This window comes from Coturnix japonica, chromosome 2, assembly GCF_054131305.1.
Source record: "Coturnix japonica strain WE chromosome 2, WE-NBRP24, whole genome shotgun sequence".
In the NCBI taxonomy this organism is placed as follows: Eukaryota; Metazoa; Chordata; class Aves; order Galliformes; family Phasianidae; genus Coturnix; species Coturnix japonica.
The window spans coordinates 57,452,754-57,468,815 of record NC_140664.1 but is presented as its reverse complement, the minus strand read 5'-3'; the positions used below and the strand labels follow the sequence as shown (position 1 = coordinate 57,468,815).

The 16,062-nt window shown below is 36.9% G+C and overlaps 1 protein-coding gene across 1 annotated transcript; it reads right to left on the bottom strand.

Moving 5' to 3' along the window:
- Nucleotides 1-1,173: 1,173 nt before the first annotated feature.
- LOC146761833 (uncharacterized) lies at nucleotides 1,174-4,874 on the bottom strand. The gene has a single exon (XM_085539850.1). The coding sequence runs from the start codon at nucleotides 4,446-4,448 to the stop codon at nucleotides 1,941-1,943; it is 2,508 nt and encodes an 835-aa protein (XP_085395976.1). The 5' UTR covers nucleotides 4,449-4,874; the 3' UTR covers nucleotides 1,174-1,940.
- Between the last annotated feature and the right edge of the window lie 11,188 nt (nucleotides 4,875-16,062).

The following is a 16,062-nucleotide window of genomic DNA, read 5'->3' as shown; positions in this document are numbered from 1 at the left end:
ATTCTGGAAACAATGTGTCATATTTGGCTACAAACGCTAATTTTGAAGAGAAAACGATTTCTTTTGGTGATGTAAACCACCTTTATGTCTAGAAAATGCTGTTTGTAGAGATGAAAAACATTATTTTTGTAAGAAAAGCATATTTTTGCAAGGGTAAAGAGTGATACCTAAGAGAGACCTTTTTATTTCTGGTATAAGTATTGATATTCCTGTGAAATTTTTCTAAAATCTGTCAGAAAAGGATATATCTGTTGGAAATGTCCTTATTTTGTAGAGGAGAAAAGGTGTTTCTGTTAGTAATATCCTCAATTTGTAGAAGAGAAAAGGTATTCTGGAAGCAATGTGTCCTATTTTGCTACAAAGCTTCATTTTGTAGAGAAAATGTCGTCTTCTGGGGATGAAAACCAGTATTTCTGGGAGACAACGCTATTTTAAAGGGATAAAAAGCATAATTTTGGTGAGAAAACCATGTTTTTGCAAGGATAAAGAATGATTCTTAGGAGAGAACTTTTTATTTCTGGGATAGGTACTGATATTTGTGTGCCATTCTTCTAAAATTTGTCAGAAATCGATATTTCTGTTGGAAATGTCCTTATTTTGAAGAGGGAAAGAGGTATTCCAGTAAGAGTGTTTCATATGTTGCTACAGGGGACCATTTGTAGAGAAAACGATTTCTATTGAGAATGAAAACCACTTTTTTGGGTAGAAAATGCTACTTGTAATGATGGCAAGCTTTGTATTGCTAAGAAAATGAATTTTTTGCAAGATTCAAGAGTGATACCTAAGAGAGAACACATTTTTTTCTGGTGTAAGTCTTGATATTAGTGTGAAATACATCGGAAATTTGTCTGAAATGGATAATTCTTATGCTAAAGTCATTATTTTGTAGGGGAAGACAGATATTCTGGAATCAGTGAGTCATCATTTGTTACAAAGCATCATTTTAAAGAGAATGTGTCTTCTTTTGGGGATGAAAACCAGTAATTTAGGGAGAAATTGCTATTTGTAGGGATGAAAAGCATTAGTTTGGGAAGAAAACCATAGTTTTGCAAGGATGAAGAGTGATACCTAAGAGTGTACTGTTACCTCGATCTGGTAACCTGGAAAGTCAAGTCCCTTTGTGAATGTGTATCGACGGCCCCGACCAAGTCACAGCTGCTTGTTACACCAATATGGTCAGCGGTAAAATGGCGTTTATTGGAATGTGAGGGTCCCTTATATAGGTATCCAGTTTCATCCTTATCTTTTATACATATGCATGACCCAGCAGGGGAAGGCCTATCACGTTACATCCCGAGGGTCGTACTTCGCCTAATACAACATCTCCCCTTCCCCATGCCCAATAAAACCAAGACCCGTAACACGCGACCGCTAAAACTATCCCTAACATATAAAAGTGTTAGTTTTCATATATAAATTTTGTGGTGAGTTATTTAAAAAGTGACGTAAACATGCAAAGGTATGTGGTGCAGTGTATAATAATGTTAGTGGTTCTTTAGTTAGTATTTTCAAGGCATCTTGGGCTTATGCAGCTCATTATCATGCGCTGTAAACAACCCTGAATACATTGAAACAAACAAGGTAAACAAATTCTTAAAACTAAAAGACTAAAATGATAGGAACACTGTGGTGGCATTAGCTTAACAGACCAGCATGCCAGCATACCAGCCTCTCAATTTCTCTAAAAGCATAGACTACAACTACTCCTAGAGCTAAAATAAATGCAAAAAAATCTGGCTGTAGAACCCCACAAACGAACCTCATCCCCTTATAACAATCACACAAAGGCACACAGTCAATAATGTAACAGATGTCCTTCTCGTGAGTACTGACAGCTGTTCTTCATTCATCCCTTTTCTTTTTCCTGTGGGGTCGTTTCACGGATGCAGCTGGCGGGCTCCCACCAACCGTACCTAGAAGGAAAGTACTCAGTTTTTCGATTAGTTTTCTGTTTCTCCCAGAACATCCTTTTGGGCGATCGCTGTATCAGGTTTTATTTTTCTCGACGGAACCCATAAAATTTTTCCCGATTCTCTGTCCTTTACTGCAGCATAACCTCTGCCCCAAACTAAAACAGACCACCCTGATTCCCAGGTACCATCATCCCGTCTTATCTTTACTGGTGGCCCCTCGTCAATGATTCTTGGTTGCCAGTGTTTCTGTATTGGGGTGTGCTTACTCTCTCCTCGTTCAAAATGATTGATTGCATAAAGTGCTCGGGCCAATACTTCTGCCTGTTGGGCTATTGGGATCCTACCTCTGTGACCCTCCCCCTCCCCAAGGACACGTATCTTATCCTTCAGGAGGCGGTTGGCCCTCTCCACAATTGCTTGTCCCTGGGAATTCCCAGGGATGCCTGTAGAGTGAGATATTCCCCACCGTTCAAGCCAATCTTGTGTAGACCGCGAGATGAAACACGAGCCATTGTCTGTTTTGATGTGTCGCGGCACCCCCAGGACCGCGATGGCAGTGGCCCAATGTTGCTGAGCAGCAGGAGAGTTAGCACGCGTGTGTTGGGTGGCAATGATGATCGTCGATGATGTGTCCACGGTGACCGCCAACCATTGCTTTGGAGCCATACGTTGTTCTAAAGTGAAGTCAGTCTGCCAGATATCTAGAGGAGAGAGCCCCCGAGGGTTAACTCCCACCCCCAACGCAGGTGCTGAATTACAGTGCGGGCATGTTTGAACCACTTCTCGAGCTGCGGATAGAGGAATGGAACATGCTCGTGACAAAGCTCGTGCTCCAATGTGCAGAGAGGAGTGTAAGTCACGTGCCTTTTGAAGTGTAAGCACCTGTCCACCTGCTACCCGGTCAGCCACCGCATTTCCAGCTGTAAAGAACCCTGGAACCTCCGAATGACTGCGGACATGAAGAATGGCCACAGATGCAGATCGGGAGACCAGAGCCTCCTCCAGCAAGAAAGCGATCTCAGTGTTAGGCACACCCTCATTAGACAGCGGTGTTGTCTGTTGTTTGTCCAGAACATACTTAATAATTTCACCCGGAGTCTCAAGATCGTCAGGGGCAGCTCGAATGATGTCCCTAACATTTTTGTGAGCCTTCTGCTTCAGGCAATCCTTTAAAACAGAAGCTTGCGCGTCCTTAGGTAGATCTGATCCTTCTACTGCTCGTATCAATCGATTAGCAAAATCAGAGAATGACTCTGAGGGACCCTGAGCAATCTCTGACCACGGGGCTGCAGGCTCTGCCTTTCTTATAAAGTTTCTAAAGGCAGTAGCAGCCGCCCCTGTAGTGGAAAGCAATTCCCCTGGGCGCAGGAGCCTAAGCTGTCTCTCTGGGGACCCAGCCATTTCCGCAGTTACTCCCGAAAGCCTCATTATATCAGTTCTCGGTTCCCCCTCCCTCCCACTAGCAGGGTGTTGAGCATCACGTCCAGCCTCAGCTACAATAGCTTTAAGTTGTATCATCCACTCCTCCCTCCACAAAGTAAACTGAACTGGCTCGAGAACGACTCTCATTAGACTCTCAATGTCATACGGGAGTAGGGGACCTGGGGCAATGAGTGCCTCAAAAGCACTTAGTGTCATCGGAGATCTCAGCCCCTTTTTCTCAATCGCTTCTGCAAACCGAGTAACTGCTTTTGCTTCCAAAGGTACCCAAACCGGTCCCTCCTGTCTGACGACAATCGGGAACACTGCATGATCTCGCTCCTTGAGTCCCGACTCACGCATTGATTCCTGGATGTCAGCCCAATTAGTGGGCCTGCGTGATAACTCTTGCTCCCCCCACAACTCCTCCCTCCATGGAGGCGAACCCGATACTGTGGGGCCGGGCAAAGCCTTCCGTTCCTCCCCCTTTTTGGAACACGATCCCTCCTCTGAGGGGGGCGGGTATGAGGGCGAGCCCACGCCTCCACGGCGCGCCGCCTCCATAAACCCTCCCCCCTCCGGACAAGAACCGCCCCCTTCGGGTGAGTGAAAGCTCTGCAAAGAGGGGTAAAGGCGGGGATATGATGGTGGCGCCTCCTTCGATGACTCAGCTTCCGCCTTCTTTTCCGGAGTTGTTTCGAGCGCGGCCATGGCCATCTTGGAATCAGCCGGCGTGGCCGACGCCATCTTGGATCCGGAGTCACTGCAAGAAAGCAGATCCCCCGCACCCCCCGAGACCCCGGACGTCCCGGAATCCAGACCAAAGACCCCTTTCGCGATGGCCTGGACTTGCTTCTCCTCCCTAGCCGCTTTAAGCGCACCTAGGACCAAACCCCAGGTTTTTAATTCTTCCGCTTTATGCTCGTGGGTGGCTCTCTGGAGCAGGGCCTCAGTGAAAGAGTCCCACCGCCCCGAATCGAGCAAAACGCCAGGGGAGGGTAAAAGTCGCGCCGACTCCAAGCAAGAGGCAACAGCGGCAATATCCTTCTTAGAAGGAGCATTCTTACCACAATAGGTTTTACAAAGTTGCAATACTACTCTAAAGACGGAATCCATTTACCCAGAGACCTGAAGTCTTCCTGGTCTTCTACGAACTATCGGCCGTAGGATAGGCGCAGCGCTGCATTCCCCTTTGCACCCCACCGAGAGTGCTTCCACGGGCTCGAACCGTGGATACCGCGTCCGTCAGCGCGGTTTTAGCCGTCGCACACTCACCTCCAGGACTTTGCCTCACACGGGGCACCAATTGTTACCTCGATCTGGTAACCTGGAAAGTCAAGTCCCTTTGTGAATGTGTATCGACGGCCCCGACCAAGTCACAGCTGCTTGTTACACCAATATGGTCAGCGGTAAAATGGCGTTTATTGGAATGTGAGGGTCCCTTATATAGGTATCCAGTTTCATCCTTATCTTTTATACATATGCATGACCCAGCAGGGGAGGGCCTATCACGTTACATCCCGAGGGTCGTACTTCGCCTAATACAACAGTGTACATTTCATTTCTGGGATAAGTATTGATATTCATGTGACCTACTTCTAAAATCTGACAGAAATGGATATTTCTGTTGGAAATGTCATTCTTTTTTGGATGAAAAGAGTTATTCTGGAAAAAATGTGTCATATTTGGCTACAAACGCTAATTTTGAAGAGAAATCGATTTCTTTTGGTGATGAAAACCACCTTTATGCCTAGAAAATGCTGTTTAAAGAGATGAAAAACATTATTTGGGTAAGAAAAGCATATTGTTGCAAGGGTAAAGAGTGATAGCTAAGAGAGACCTTTTTATTTCTGGTATAAGTATTGATATTAATGTGAAATTTTTCTAAAATCTGTCAGAAAAGGATGTATCTGTTGGAAATGTCATTCTTTTTTAGATGAAAAGAGTTATTCTGGAAACAATGTGTCATATTTGGCTACAAACGCTAATTTTGAAGAGAAAACGATTTCTATTGGTGATGTAAACCACCTTTATGTCTAGAAAATGCTGTTTGTAGAGATGAAAAACATTATTTTGGGAAGAAAACCATATTTTTGCAAGGGTAAAGAGTGATACCTAAGAGAGACCTTTTTATTTCTGGTATAAGTATTGATATTCCTGTGAAATTTTTCTAAAATCTGTCAGAAAAGGATATATCTGTTGGAAATGTCCTTATTTTGTAGAGGAGAAAAGGTGTTTCTGTTAGTAATGTCCTCAATTGGTAGAAGAGAAAAGGTATTCTGGAAGCAATGTGTCCTATTTTGCTACAAAGCTTCATTTTGTAGAGAAAATGTCTTCTTCTGGGGATGAAAACCAGCATTTCTGGGAGACAACGCTATTTTAAAGGGATAAAAAGCATAATTTTGGTGAGAAAACCATGTTTTTGCAAGGATAACAATGATTCTTAGGAGAGAACTTTTTATTTCTGGAATAGGTACTGATATTTGTGTGCCATTCTTCTAAAATTTGTCAGAAATCGATATTTCTGTTGGAAATGTCCTTATTTTGAAGAGGGAAAGAGGTATTCCAGTAAGAGTGTTTCATATGTTGCTACAGGGGACCATTTGTAGAGAAAACGATTTCTATTGAGAATGAAAACCAATTTTTTGGGTAGAAAATGCTACTTGTAATGATGGCAAGCTTTGTATTGCTAAGAAAATGAATTTTTTGCAAGATTCAAGATTGATACCTACGACAGAACAAAATATTTTCTTGTGTAAGTCCTGATATTAGTGTGAAATACATGGGAAATTTGTCTGAAATGGATAATTCTTATGTTAATGTCATTATTTTGTAGGGGAAGAGAGATTCTGGAATCAGTGAATCATCATTTGTTACAAAGCATCATTTTAAAGAGAATGTGTCTTCTTTTGGGGATGAAAACCAGTAATTTAGGGAGAAATTGCTATTTGTAGGGATGAAAAGCATTAGTTTGGGAAGAAAACCACAGTTTTGCAAGGATGAAGAGTGATACCTAAGAGTGTACTTTTCATTTCCGGGATAAGTATTGATATTCATGTGACCTACTTCTAAAATCTGTCAGAAATGGATATTTCTGTTGGAAATGTCCTTATTTTGAAGAGGGAAAGAGGTATTCCAATAACAGTGTGTCATATGTTGCTACAGGGGAACATTTGCAGTGAAAACGATTTCTATTGGGGATGAAAACTGATTTTTCTGGTAAAAAATGCTACTTGTAATGATGAAAAGCTTTGTATTGGTAAGAAAATGAGATTTTTGCAAGATTCAAGAGTGATACCTAAGAGAGAACACATTTTTTTCTGGTGTAAGTCTTGATATTAGTGTGAAATACATGGGAAATTTGTCTGAAATGGATAATTCTTATGTTAATGTCATTATTTTGTAGGGGAAGACAGATAATCTGGAATCAGTGAGTCATAATTTGTTACAAAGCTTCACTTTAAAGAGAATGTGTCTTCTTTTGGGGATGAAAACCAGTAATTTAGGGAGAAATTGCTATTTGTAGTGATGAAAAGCATTAGTTTGGGAAGAAAACCATAGTTTTGCAACGATGAAAAGAGATACCTAAGAGTGTACATTTCATTTCAGGGATAAGTATTGATATTCATGTGACCTACTTCTAAAATCTGTCAGAAATGGATATTTCTGTTGGGAATGTCATTCTTTTTTAGATGAAAAGAGTTATTCATTAAACAATGTGTCATATTTGGCTACAAACGCTAATTTTGTAGAGAAATCGATTTCTTTTGGTGATGAAAACCACCTTTATGTTTAGAAAATGCTGTTTGTAGAGATGAAAAACATTATTTTGGTAAGGAAACCATATTTTTGCAAGGGTAAAGAGTGATACCTAAGAGAGACCTTTTTATTTCTGGTATAAGTATTGATATTCCTGTGAAATTTTTCTAAAATCTGTCAGAAAAGAATATTTCTGTTGGAAATGTCCTTATTTTGAAGAGGGAAAGAGGTATTCCAATAACAGTGTCTCATATGTTGCTACATGGGACCATTTGTAGAGAAAACGATTTCTATTGGGGATGAAAACCACTTTTTTGGGTAGAAAATGCTACTTGTAATGATGACAAGCTTTGTATTGGTAAGAAAATGAATTTTTTGCAAGATTCAAGAGTGATACCTAAGAGAGAACACATTTTTTTCTGGTGTAATTCTTGATATTAGTGTGAAATACATCGGAAATTTGCCAGAAATGGATAATTCTTATGTTAATGTCATTATTTTGTAGGGGAAGAGAGATATTCTGGAATCAGTGAGTCATCATTTGTTACAAAGCATCATTTTAAAGAGAATGTGTCTTCTTTTGGGGATGAAAACCAGTAATTTATGGAGAAATTGCTATTTGTAGGGATGAAAAGCATTAGTTTGGGAAGAAAACCACAGTTTTGCAAGGATGAAGAGTGATACCTAAGAGTGTACTTTTCATTTCTGGGATAAGTATTGATATTCATGTGACCTACTTCTAAAATCTGTCAGAAATGGATATTTCTGTTGGAAATGTCATTCTTTTTTAGATGAAAAGAGTTATTCTGGAAACAATGTGTCATATTTGGCTACAAACGCTAATTTTGAAGAGAAATCGATTTCTTTTGCTGATGAAAACCACCTTTATGTTTAGAAAATGCTGTTTGTAGAGATGAAAAACTTTATTTGGGTAAGAAAACCGTATTTTTGCAAGGGTAAATAGTGATACCTAAGAGAGACCTTTTTATTTCTGGTATAAGTATTGATATTCCTGTGAAATTTTTCTAAAATCTGTCAGAAAAGGATATATCTGTTGGAAATGTCCTTATTTTGTAGAGGAGAAAAGGTGTTTCTGTTAGTAATGTCCTCAATTGGTAGAAGAGAAAAGGTATTCTGGAAGCAATGTGTCCTATTTTGCTACAAAGCTTCATTTTGTAGAGAAAATGTCTTCTTCTGGGGATGAAAACCAGTATTTCTGGGAAACAACGCTATTTTAAAGGGATAAAAAGCATAATTTTGGTGAGAAAACCATGTTTTTGCAAGGATGAAGTATGATTCTTAGGAGAGAACTTTTTATTTCTGGGATAGGTACTGATATTTGTGTACCATTCTTCTTAAATTTGTCAGAAATTGATATTTCTGTTGGAAATGTCCTTATTTTGAAGAGGGAAAAAGGTATTCCAATAAGAGTGTTTCATATGTTGCTGCAGGGGACCATTTGTAGAGAAAACAATTTCTATTGGGGATGAAAACCACTTTTTTGGGTAGAAAATGCTACTTGTAATGATGACAAGCTTTGTATTGCTAAGAAAATGAATTTTTTGCAAGATTCAAGAGTGATACCTAAGAGAGAACACATTTTATTCTGGTGTAAGTCTTGATATTAGTGTGAAATACATCGGAAATTTGCCAGAAATGGATAATTCTTATGCTAATGTCATTTTTTTGTAGGGGAAGAGAGATATTCTGGAATCAGTGAGTCATCATTTGTTACAAAGCAACATTTTAAAGAGAATGTGTCTTCTTTTGGGGATGAAAACCAGTAATTTAGGGAGAAATTGCTATTTGTAGGGATGAAAAGCATTAGTTTGGGAAGAAAACCATAGCTTTGCAAGGATGAAGAGTGATACCTAAGAGTGTACTTTTCATTTCAGGGATAAGTATTGATGTTCATGTGACCTACTTCTAAAATCTGTCAGAAATGGATATTTCTGTTGGAAATGTCATTCTTTTTTAGATGAAAAGAGTTATTCTGGAAACAATGTGTCATATTTGGCTACAAACGCTGATTTTGAAGAGAAATCGATTTCTTTTGGTGATGAAAACCACCTTTATGTCTAGAAAATGCTGTTTGTAGAGATGAAAAACATTATTTGGGTAAGAAAAGCATATTTTTGCAAGGGTAAAGAGTGATACCTAAGAGTGTACTCTTCATTTCTGGGATAAGTATTGATATTCATGTGACCTACTTCTAAAATCTGTCATAAATGGATATTTCTGTTGGAAATGTCATTCTTTTTTAGATGAAAAGAGTTATTCTGGAAACAATGTGTCATATTTGGCTACAAACGCTGATTTTGAAGAGAAATCGATTTCTTTTGGTGATGAAAACCACCTTTATGTCTAGAAAATGCTGTTTGTAGAGATGAAAAACATTATTTGGGTAAGAAAAGCATATTTTTGCAAGGGTAAAGAGTGATACCTAAGAGTGTACTCTTCATTTCTGGGATAAGTATTGATATTAATGTGACCTACTTCTAAAATCTGTCATAAATGGATATTTCTGTTGGAAATGTCATTCTTTTTTAGATGAAAAGAGTTATTCTGGAAACAATGTGTCATATTTGGCTACAAACTCTAATTTTGAAGATAAATCGATTTCTTTTGCTGATGAAAACCACCTTTATGTTTAGAAAATGCTGTTTGTAGAGATGAAAAACTTTATTTGGGTAAGAAAACCGTATTTTTGCAAGGGTAAATAGTGATACCTAAGAGAGACCTTTTTATTTCTGGTATAAGTATTGATATTCCTGTGAAATTTTTCTAAAATCTGTCAGAAAAGGATATATCTGTTGGAAATGTCCTTATTTTGTAGAGGAGAAAAGGTGTTTCTGTTAGTAATGTCCTCAATTGGTAGAAGAGAAAAGGTATTCTGGAAGCAATGTGTCCTATTTTGCTACAAAGCTTCATTTTGTAGAGAAAATGTCTTCTTCTGGGGATGAAAACCAGTATTTCTGGGAAACAACGCTATTTTAAAGGGATAAAAAGCATAATTTTGGTGAGAAAACCATGTTTTTGCAAGGATGAAGTATGATTCTTAGGAGAGAACTTTTTATTTCTGGGATAGGTACTGATATTTGTGTACCATTCTTCTTAAATTTGTCAGAAATCGATATTTCTGTTGGAAATGTCCTTATTTTGAAGAGGGAAAAAGGTATTCCAATAAGAGTGTTTCATATGTTGCTGCAGGGGACCATTTGTAGAGAAAACAATTTCTATTGGGGATGAAAACCACTTTTTTGGGTAGAAAATGCTACTTGTAATGATGACAAGCTTTGTATTGGTAAGAAAATGAATTTTTTGCAAGATTCAAGAGTGATACCTAAGAGAGAACACATTTTTTTCTGGTGTAAGTCTTGATATTAGTGTGAAATACATCGGAAATTTGTCTGAAATGGATAATTCTTATGCTAATGTCATTATTTTGTAGGGGAAGAGAGATATTCTGGAATCAGTGAGTCATCATTTGTTACAAAGCAACATTTTAAAGAGAATGTGTCTTCTTTTGGGGATGAAAACCAGTAATTTAGGGAGAAATTGCTATTTGTAGGGATGAAAAGCATTAGTTTGGGAAGAAAACCATAGTTTTGCAAGGATGAAGAGTGATACCTAAGAGTGTACTTTTCATTTCTGGGATAAGTATTGATATTCATGTGACCTACTTCTAAAATCTGTCAGAAATGGATATTTCTGTTGGAAATGTCATTCTTTATTAGATGAAAAGTGTTATTCTGAAAACAATGTGTCATATTTGGCTACAAACGCTACTTTTGAAGAGAAATCGATTTCTTTTGGTGATGAAAACCACCTTTATGTTTAGAAAATGCCGTTTGTAGAGATGAAAAACATTATTTTGGGAAGAAAACCATATTTTTGCAAGGGTAAAGAGTGATACCTAAGAGAGACCTTTTTATTTCTGGTATAAGTATTGATATTCCTGTGAAATTTTTCTAAAATCTGTCAGAAAAGGATATATCTGTTGGAAATGTCCTTATTTTGTAGAGGAGAAAAGGTGTTTCTGTTAGTAATGTCCTCAATTGGTAGAAGAGAAAAGGTATTCTGGAAGCAATGTGTCCTATTTTGCTACAAAGCTTCATTTTGTAGAGAAAATGTCTTCTTCTGGGGATGAAAACCAGTATTTCTGGGAGACAACGCTATTTTAAAGGGATAAAAAGCATAATTTTGGTGAGAAAACCATGTTTTTGCAAGGATAAAGAATGATTCTTAGGAGAGAACTTTTTATTTCTGGGATAGGTACTGATATTTGTGTGCCATTCTTCTAAAATTTGTCAGAAATTGATATTTCTGTTGGAAATGTCCTTATTTTGAAGAGGGAAAGAGGTATTCCAATAAGAGTGTTTCATATGTTGCTACACGGGACCATTTGTAGAGAAAACGATTTCTATTAGGGATGAAAACCTCTTTTTTGGGTAGAAAATACTACTTGTAATGATGAAAAGCTTTGTATTGGTATGAAAATGAATTTTTTGCAAGATTCAAGAGTGATACCTAAGAGAGAACACATTTTTTTCTGGTGTAAGTCTTGATATTAGTGTGAAATCATCGGAAATTTGCCAGAAATGGATAATTCTTATGTTAATGTCATAATTTTGTAGGGGAAGAGAGATATTCTGGAATCAGTGGGTCATAATTTGTTACAAAGCATCATTTTAAAGAGAATGTGTCTTCTTTTGGGGATGAAAACCAGTAATTTAGGGAGAAATTGCTATTTGTAGGGATGAAAAGCATTAGTTTGGGAAGAAAACCATAGTTTTGCAAGGATGAAGAGTGATACCTAAGAGTGTACTTTTCATTTCTGGGATAAGTATTGATATTCATGTGACCTACTTCTAAAATCTGTCAGAAATGGATATTTCTGTTGGAAATGTCATTCTTTATTAGATGAAAAGTGTTATTCTGGAAACAATGTGTCATATTTGGCTACAAACGCTACTTTTGAAGAGAAATCGATTTCTTTTGGTGATGAAAACCACCTTTATGTTTAGAAAATGCCGTTTGTAGAGATGAAAAAGATTATTTTGGTAAGGAAACCATATTTTTGCAAGGGTAAAGAGTGATACCTAAGAGAGACCTTTTTATTTCTGGTATAAGTATTGATATTCCTGTGAAATTTTTCTAAAATCTGTCAGAAAAGGATATATCTGTTGGAAATGTCCTTATTTTGTAGAGGAGAAAAGTTGTTTCTGTTAGTAATGTCCTCAATTTGTAGATGAGAAAAGGTATTCTGGAAGCAATGTGTCCTATTTTGCTACAAAGCTTCATTTTGTAGAGAAAATGTCTTCTTCTGGGGATGAAAACCAGTATTTCTGGGAAACAACGCTATTTTAAAGGGATAAAAAGCATAATTTTGGTGAGAAAACCATGTTTTTGCAAGGATAAAGAATGATTATTAGGAGAGAACTTTTTATTTCTGGGATAGGTACTGATATTTGTGTGACATTCTTCTAAAATTTGTCAGAAATCGATATTTCTGTTGGAAATGTCCTTATTTTGAAGAGGGAAAGAGGTATTCCAATAAGAGTGTTTCATATGTTGCTACAAGGGACCATTTGTGGAGAAAACGATTTCTATTGGGGATGAAAACCACTTTATTGGGTAGAAAATGCTACTTGTAATGATGACAAGCTTTGTATTGGTAACAAAATTTTTTGCAAGATTCAAGAGTGATACCTAAGAGAGAACACATTTTTTTCTAGTGTAGGTCTTGATATTAGTGTGAAATACATCGGAAATTTACCAGAAATGGATAATTCTTATGTTAATGTCATAATTTTGTAGGGGAAGAGAGACATTCTGGAATCAGTGGGTCATAATTTGTTACAAAGCATCATTTTAAAGAGAATGTGTCTTCTTTTGGGGATGAAAACCAGTAATTTAGGGAGAAATTGCTATTTGTAGGGATGAAAAGCATTAGTTTGGGAAGAAAACCATAGTTTTGCAAGGATGAAGAGTGATACCTAAGAGTGTACTTTTCATTTCTGGGATAAGTATTGATACTCATGTGACCTACTTCTAAAATCTGTCAGAAATGGATATTTCTGTTGGAAATGTCATTCTTTATTAGATGAAAAGTGTTATTCTGGAAACAATGTGTCATATTTGGCTACAAACGCTACTTTTGAAGAGAAATCGATTTCTTTTGGTGATGAAAACCACCTTTATGTTTAGAAAATGCCGTTTGTAGAGATGAAAAACATTATTTTGGTAAGGAAACCATATTTTTGCAAGGGTAAAGAGTGATACCTAAGAGAGACCTTTTTATTTCTGGTATAAGTATTGATATTCCTGTGAAATTGTTCTAAAATCTGTCAGAAAAGGATATATCTGTTGGAAATGTCCTTATTTTGTACAGGAGAAAAGTTGTTTCTGTTAGTAATGTCCTCAATTTGTAGAAGAGAAAAGGTATTCTGGAAGCAATGTGTCCTATTTTGCTACAAAGCTTCATTTTGTAGAGAAAATGTCTTCTTCTGGGGATGAAAACCAGTATTTCTGGGAAACAACGCTATTTTAAAGGGATAAAAAGCATAATTTTGGTGAGAAAACCATGTTTTTGCAAGGATAAAGAATGATTATTAGGAGAGAACTTTTTATTTCTGGGATAGGTACTGATATTTGTGTGACATTCTTCTAAAATTTGTCAGAAATCGATATTTCTGTTGGAAATGTCCTTATTTTGAAGAGGGAAAGAGGTATTCCAATAAGAGTGTTTCATATGTTGCTACAAGGGACCGTTTGTGGAGAAAACGATTTCTATTGGGGATGAAAACCACTTTATTGGGTAGAAAATGCTACTTGTAATGATGACAAGCTTTGTATTGGTAACAAAATGAATTTTTTGCAAGATTCAAGAGTGATACCTAAGAGAGAACACATTTTTTTCTGGTGTAGGTCTTGATATTAGTGTGAAATACATCGGAAATTTACCAGAAATGGATAATTTTTATGTTAATGTCATTGTTTTGTAGGGGAAGAGAGATATTCTGGAATCAGTGAGTCATCATTTGTTACAAAGCATCATTTTAAAGAGAATGTGTCTTCTTTTGGGGATGAAAACCAGTAATTTAGGGAGAAATTGCTATTTGTAGGGATGAAAAGCATTAGTTTGGGAAGAAAACCATAGTTTTGCAACGATGGAAAGAGATACCTAAGAGTGTACTTTTCATTTCAGGGATAAGTATTGATATTCATGTGACCTTCTTCTAAAATCTGTCAGAAATGGATATTTCTTTTGGAAATGTCCTTATTTTGAAGAGGGAAAGAGGTATTCCAATAAGAGTGTTTCATATGTTGCTACAAGGGACCATTTGTGGAGAAAACGATTTCTATTGGGGATGAAAACCACTTTATTGGGTAGAAAATGCTACTTGTAATGATGACAAGCTTTGTATTGGTAACAAAATGAATTTTTTGCAAGATTCAAGAGTGATACCAAAGAGAGAACACATTTTTTTCTGGTGTAAGTCTTGATATTAGTGTGAAATACATCGGAAATTTACCAGAAATGGATAATTCTTATGTTAATGTCATTATTTTGTAGGGGAAGAGAGATATTCTGGAATCAGTGGGTCATTTGTTACAAAGCATCATTTTAAATAGAATGTGTAGTCTTTTGGGGATGAAAACCAGTAATTTAGGGAGAAATTGCTATTTGTAGGGATGAAAAGCATTAGTTTAGGAAGAAAACCACAGTTTTGCAAGGATGAAGAGTGATACCTAAGAGTGTACTTTTCATTTCTGGGATAAGTATTGATATTCATGTGACCTACTTCTAAACTCTGTCAGAAATGGATATTTCTGTTGGAAATGTCCTTATTTTGAGGAGGGAAAGAGGTATTCCAATAACAGTGTGTCATATGTTGCTACAGGGGAACATTTGTAGTGAAAACGATTTCTATTGGGGATGAAAACCACTTTTTCTGGTAAAAAATGCTACTTGTAATGATGAAAAGCTTTGTATTGGGTAGAAAATGAATTTTTTGCAAGATTCAAGAGTGATACCTAAGAGAGAACACATTTTTTTCTGGTTTAAGTTTTGGTATTAGTGTGAATAGCAGTGTGAATTCCTTGTAGCAACATATGAAACACTCTTATTGGAATACCTCTTTCCCTCTTCAAAATAAGGACATTTCCAAAAGAAATATCCATTTCTGACAGATTTTAGAAGTAGGTCACATGAATATCAATACTTATCCCTGAAATGAAAAGTACACTCTTAGGTATCTCTTTCCATCGTTGCAAAACTATGGTTTTCTTCCCAAACTAATGCTTTTCATCCCTACAAATAGCAATTTCTCCCTAAATTACTGGTTTTCATCCCCAAAAGAAGACACATTCTATTTAAAATGATGCTTTGTAACAAATGATGACTCACTGATTCCAGAATATCTCTCTTCCCCTACAAAATAATGACATTAACATAAGAATTATCCATTTCAGACAAATTTCCCATGTATTTCACACTAATATCAAGACTTCCACCAGAAAAAAATGTGTTCTCTCTTAGGTATCACTCTTGAATCTTGCAAAAAATTCATTTTCTTACCAATACAAAGCTTGCCATTATTACAAGTAGCATTTTCTACCCAAAAAAGTGGTTTTCATCCCCAATGGAAATTGTTTTCTCTACAAATGGTCCCCTGTAGCAACATATGAAACACTCTTATTGGAATACCTCTTTCCCTCTTCAAAATAAGGACATTTCCAACAGAAATATCGATTTCTGACAAATCTTAGAAGAATGGCACACAAATATCTGTACCTATCCCAGAAATAAAAAGTTCTCTCCTAAGAATCATTCTTTATCCTTGCAAAAACATGGTTTTCTCACCAAAATTATGCTTTTTATCCCTTTAAAATAGCGCTGTTTCCCAGAAATACTGGTTTTCATCCCCAGAAGAAGACATTTTCTCTACAAAATGAAGCTTTGTAG

What these genes read in the sequence shown, in the direction of transcription:
- LOC146761833 (XM_085539850.1), bottom strand. Translation starts at nt 4,448, where the DNA reads ATGGATTCCGTCTTTAGAGTAGTATTGCAACTTTGTAAAACCTATTGT.